The sequence below is a fragment of the Leptidea sinapis genome, chromosome 2, assembly GCF_905404315.1.
Source record: "Leptidea sinapis chromosome 2, ilLepSina1.1, whole genome shotgun sequence".
Taxonomy (NCBI): domain Eukaryota; kingdom Metazoa; phylum Arthropoda; class Insecta; order Lepidoptera; family Pieridae; genus Leptidea; species Leptidea sinapis.
In genome coordinates, this window is record NC_066266.1 from 9,028,218 (window position 1) to 9,033,482 (window position 5,265).

The following is a 5,265-nucleotide window of genomic DNA, read 5'->3' on the forward strand; positions in this document are numbered from 1 at the left end:
TTAAATGAAAAAATATACGTTTTATTAAATTATTTAAGCTTTTTGCATATAAATAAAATATGGATGATAAGTCACACCATCTTTTTTTGAGTCCTTAATGTATTATTTAAGCACTTTTTATAGCACACTTCGGCTTGTTGATTGACACACAGTTGACACACGACTAATTAGAAAAGTGTGCTTACATTGTCTTTAAGCACACTTTTGCCGGTCCACTGTCAGACTGCGAATGATATGTCCATGTGTATAGAACGTCATTGAGTAGTGAAGATGGATTATGGTTATTGGATTCACGTTTGACCACAAATGGCGGCCATCTGTTGCAATATTTTAAATTTAATATAATAATGTAATTTTGTAAATTATGGTTATGAAAATAAATCAAACGTAGGTAATTTAAAATGTTTACTAGAATAAATTTAACTAAAAAAATGTTCCATGATTCCCTATTTCATGGAATTTGCGGGAATCGTAGTACTTAAGGAATTGCGGCCGGGGTTCGTACTAATTTCACCTTCCAAAGATCCAGATAAATCAAATCGACATCTTCGCTTACGTCTGATTCTCTCACATTATTAATTCATTCATTAGTAAGCTCATCTACGATGTGGTCACTTTTGTATAGGTACTTTCGTTCTATGGATTTTGCCTTTTTGAATAGTTTTATCCATTCATCAGGTTATATTTTCTTTAATTAAAATCCATAATGCAGCCAATATTCCACTATTCGTAGATTTTACGAGTATTTCTTAAAAAGGGGTATTGTTGTTTTTATTAAGCCCAATTATTGAGGCTTAGAGAAATTGGAATCAAAGCTCGAATTTTCGGTACGCCATGTTTGCATATCTGGTTTACGGAATTAGGTGTCAGAGTCATATGAAATTCTTTGTTGTGGTATGAAGCGTCGTCTACCACAACAACGGAGGTTGGTGGCAGATTGGGTACCAATTATGTTCGATTAAATTTTTGGTAATTTTCAAATTTCATGTCGTCATGGAATTTTCTTGATTTTGTGCCTAACTTGAAACCCAAATCCAGCCTCTGACCCAAAACGAATGATATCAAATTGGCCTTTTGAGATAGGCTTTTTCAGACCTATTGTAAAACTATCAGCCCATCCCATAGGTTTTGCAGTGATGTATGATTTATCAGTATAAAGGATTGGTCTAATTTGTTTTTGTAGGTAATTGATTCGTAACAATAGCCGAATAGTTGAAGTTTCTGTTATAATATTTCTGTTGTTTTCTTTTCTTTTCCACTTAAATCCAAATAATTTTATTAATCAACTCAAACTTGTTTTTGATTATTTAAATTTAATATCTTCACTCAATTTTGCTCGAAATATTTCTAAAGTGGGCAATTGATTTCGATTTATATGAAGGTTATATCGATTATAATGACATCTCATAATTACCCCTTTGTCTAAGTCGTTAACGCCTGTTCAGCGTTTTTAACTTACGTAAGTCCAAGGTAAATAGGTATAAGTCACCCGAGCTAAGCATAACATCTTGGGGAAAAAATTGCTTGAAAATTGCTTGACGTTCAAATGTCGTTGTCGCGTGTCGGTCAAGGGAAATTATAGCAAAATACCTGAAAATATAGATCTTGAGGATAACGTGGATAACGTGGAACTTAACGTCAATGATTTTGATATTAGGTGAATAGCACCGCAGGGCTATATGGCGGATGTATGACTTCCTAGCCAAACTCTTAATTTTTGCTGAGACTGTAACTATACCTGCAACAAATAACGTGAATTAATAAAAATGTCTGATATCTAACCTGTAACGTAATACCTTCGTAGCATTATAGATCGTAGAAATATAAATCGTGCATATTAGACGTAATAGCGTATGCCGAAAGATTAGTTCTTAAGAGAACATATTATTTTATATACCGTAATATTAGCTTTGATAAGAACCATTTAATAATGTTGTACATCAACTCATAGACTCATGCAGATCACCAGTAGTCATCTCATCGAAGTACAAACATCGTCACGTTCTCTCGAAGACCGCAGATATACTGACGTGACCAGTCATACTACTCAAGCAATTGTTTTATTTAATCTCCAAACACTCAGTCCCTAAATGGCTAAAGATGTGTATGGTCTAGTGTTAACTTGAAAGAACTTTGACTGTCGTGTGTCGACTGTCGCGTTTTCAAGTATATACTGTCAACTGAACTTTATACTTGATAAATGATAGTTGAAAATATTTACGGTTGCACTTTGGTGATTGTAGATCGCCGGCTCAACTTGCAAGACTGAAGATAATCCCAAAGTGAGAGAGCAAATGTTAACACTGTACACTAGGTTACATAGCTGACTGCTGATCTAGAACATATGGTCATGAATCGTCAAAAGTATGATTTCATAGTTTGATTTTAGCAGCAAACATTCAAAATATAACATTAAATTATAAGAAGGAAACGCATAAGATATCTTCCACTTTACAAGACATTTTGTGTTATTCATTGCAACTGCTATAATATGACAAAATTAACTTTGTTATCTTATTAATAAGATTTGGCTGAGTCTATTACGGCTACTGTACGAAAAATTTATAATAATTAATGCGGGTCTATTGACTATTATTATTATTATGATTTGGGGATTTCAGTGCACTTAAAATCCTAGGATCTATTGTGCCCCCTTCTTGCGCTAGCGCACCTGCCCTAAACTTAAAAGTTAAGGAGGAGAATCAAGGCTCTTAACGGGGATACGTGTTACTGTGCCGGGATTTAAATTATATCCTCGAGACCTATTACTTTTAAAAGGCGTAGGATCCTCAGAGGGTCCAGGCAGGGCACGTCCTCTGCTTTAAGTGAAGGTGTTTAAGACACCCCAGCCTGATTCTGGCAATGGCTTCGCATTCCAGAAGAATGTGTATGGGGGTGTCTTCAGTGGCTTCGCAGCAGAATCCGCACAGGTTTGATTCACTGAGGCCCATTCTGGCTAGGTGCCCATTCAGCTTCCAATGGCCGGATAGGAATCCCGTGAGGGCTCTCAGTGGTGTCCTGTCCAAGCCTATGCATTTTTTGGCACGCTTACGTTGATAGTTGCCTAGGAGCAGCTTAGCTTACCGATGGTCTGGTAGCGAGGACCAGTAACTGGCTGCCTCCTGGCTGGGTCCTGGACTGACAATTTATTATTAATCGTACAGTAGTCGGACGAATAACCTATTGTACCCAACCTGTGCTCATAATTTTATATAAGTTTCGGCCTATGACTTGTATCTCGTGCCACTAAATAAATTAAAAAATAAATAAAATGTTTATACTTTTCAATACCTACCAACTTATAATCAAGAAGTTCTTACAAAAACCTTTGTAAAGTATAAATAAATAGGTTTTATTATTATTGTTAGGCATTCTGTTTTACTCATATAATCTTGTTTTGATATAAAATTTAAATAGTATCAAACTTTACACTGTCGTTGGATAAAAAATAATAATATAAGTGTACTCACATTATTAATTTTCATCCCTAATGGTTATTATTCTAATTTAATCAAATCAAACGAATGTGATTCTCTTACGTTTGTGAAGAATGGATTTCGAAAGCCCAGACGTAGAGAAAGACTTTCCTGGGTTATACGCTTCTGAATCTGGACGCAAAAGCAACGAGAGTGATTGTAAGTTTTATTTATTATGTGAAATCATAATAATATATGGATAAAACGGTCCTCATTACCCAATTTTTTAATTTAATTTTTAAGATAATAACATCTATGTTGCAAGGAATCCCTATTTATTTATTGGACAACCAGTAGTTGTTACGTTCTTATTTGCTTATACATTAATGTTGACAAATGAAGACAAATGAGACAGGTGTATTACATGGGATTTGGGTTGTATTGTGGTGTCCTTCGCCTTAGGTTATCTTATGAGATGTTACACAGCATAATATATCCGTAGATGCTGCTACTTAACACACTTGCCAATTTTGGAAGTTTTAACTGCTCATGCAATATAATCTTATGTTTCCGCAATTGAGCTCTCTTGATACATTGTGTGTGATGAGTTGTATCTAGTTGAGCCAGCCACAGTCCATCAAGAAGTTTCTATCAGTGTTTGAGGAGTTGCATACATTAAGCGGCTGTAGCCACATGTTACAGAATACTGTGAGCAGCTTGCTTTACAGTTCAAAAATATAATAATAATAAATACATATTGACACACTTTACACAAATTATCTTGCCCCAAACTAGGCATAGCCTGTACAAGACAACAATATATTTATATATTTACAAACATCCATGACTTGGAAACAAACATTTGTATTCATCATATAAATGTTTGCAACTACCGGAATTAATTAAATTTTATTACAAATATGATCAAATTCAAATATGTATTTATTGCAGTTAGTGATGGTGGTGATCATGACAAGCCCAGTAAAAAGGATTTACTGGGAAGAAGAAAGGATAAAAAGGAATCAAAGAAGGATCGAGGATATGCTGCTTTAGAGGGAGAGAGCTCCCCTGAAGAGGATACAAATACAAAGTAAGTTTGTTATTTATTGTAAGGAAATATTTTATAAAGAACATGATTTATTATCATGTTGATATAAATGTGCCAAGTTCTAAGAGGTGACTGGTTCCCAAGAGTTGCATCAACCTTTTCATACACTTATAAAATGCTTACATATTAATTTTTAGAAGTCCTTCAAAATCTAAGAAGACTAAGTCATTCAAATTCCCAACTAAAAACAAGGAGAAACGTGAAAAATCTCGAGACAAAGAAACAGTCCTTGAGAACCCTTCCAAGCAAAAAGAATTGAACGAAAAAGAGAAAAAGAAGGAAAAAGAAAAGGAGAAAGAACGGGAGAAGGAGAAAAAAGAAAAGGAGAAGAAGGAAAAGTTAAAGGAAAAAGATAAGGTACTTATTGATATCTATGAAAATATTAATCATGCTAGTATGAATGGATCAGGAAATCCTTCGTTTTATTTATGGAATAAAAGACATATGAGCTTGCTGGTCACCTGATCATCATCACGATCCAGGCTCTCTTGCAACACTAGAAAAGTCAGGTATAACTTTTTTATGCCAATACCAGACAAGACGAGCAGGATGTTCAACTGATGGTAATTAATACGCCCTGCCCATAACAATGCAGTGCCGCTCATTCATGAAAAGCTGAAAAAATTCTGAGTTGAAAAATTTAAGAATGGAAAGTCTCATTTGCCCAGTAATTTCACTTCTAGTTGGCATCCTGTGCAAAGGAGCCTCTCACTTGTAGGATATATAACAAGTAGGGTTTAT

General features: G+C 34.7%; 1 protein-coding gene across 1 annotated transcript; it reads left to right on the forward strand.

Annotated features, from left to right (window-relative positions):
• The first annotated feature begins 3,287 nt into the window (after positions 1 to 3,287).
• LOC126973093 (ralA-binding protein 1-like) lies at positions 3,288 to 4,989 on the forward strand. The gene is made up of 3 exons (XM_050820229.1): positions 3,288 to 3,635; positions 4,368 to 4,506; positions 4,662 to 4,989. Exons 1-3 carry the CDS (start codon positions 3,551 to 3,553, stop codon positions 4,987 to 4,989), a joined length of 552 nt encoding a protein of 183 aa, XP_050676186.1. The 5' UTR covers positions 3,288 to 3,550.
• Positions 4,990 to 5,265: the final 276 nt, after the last annotated feature.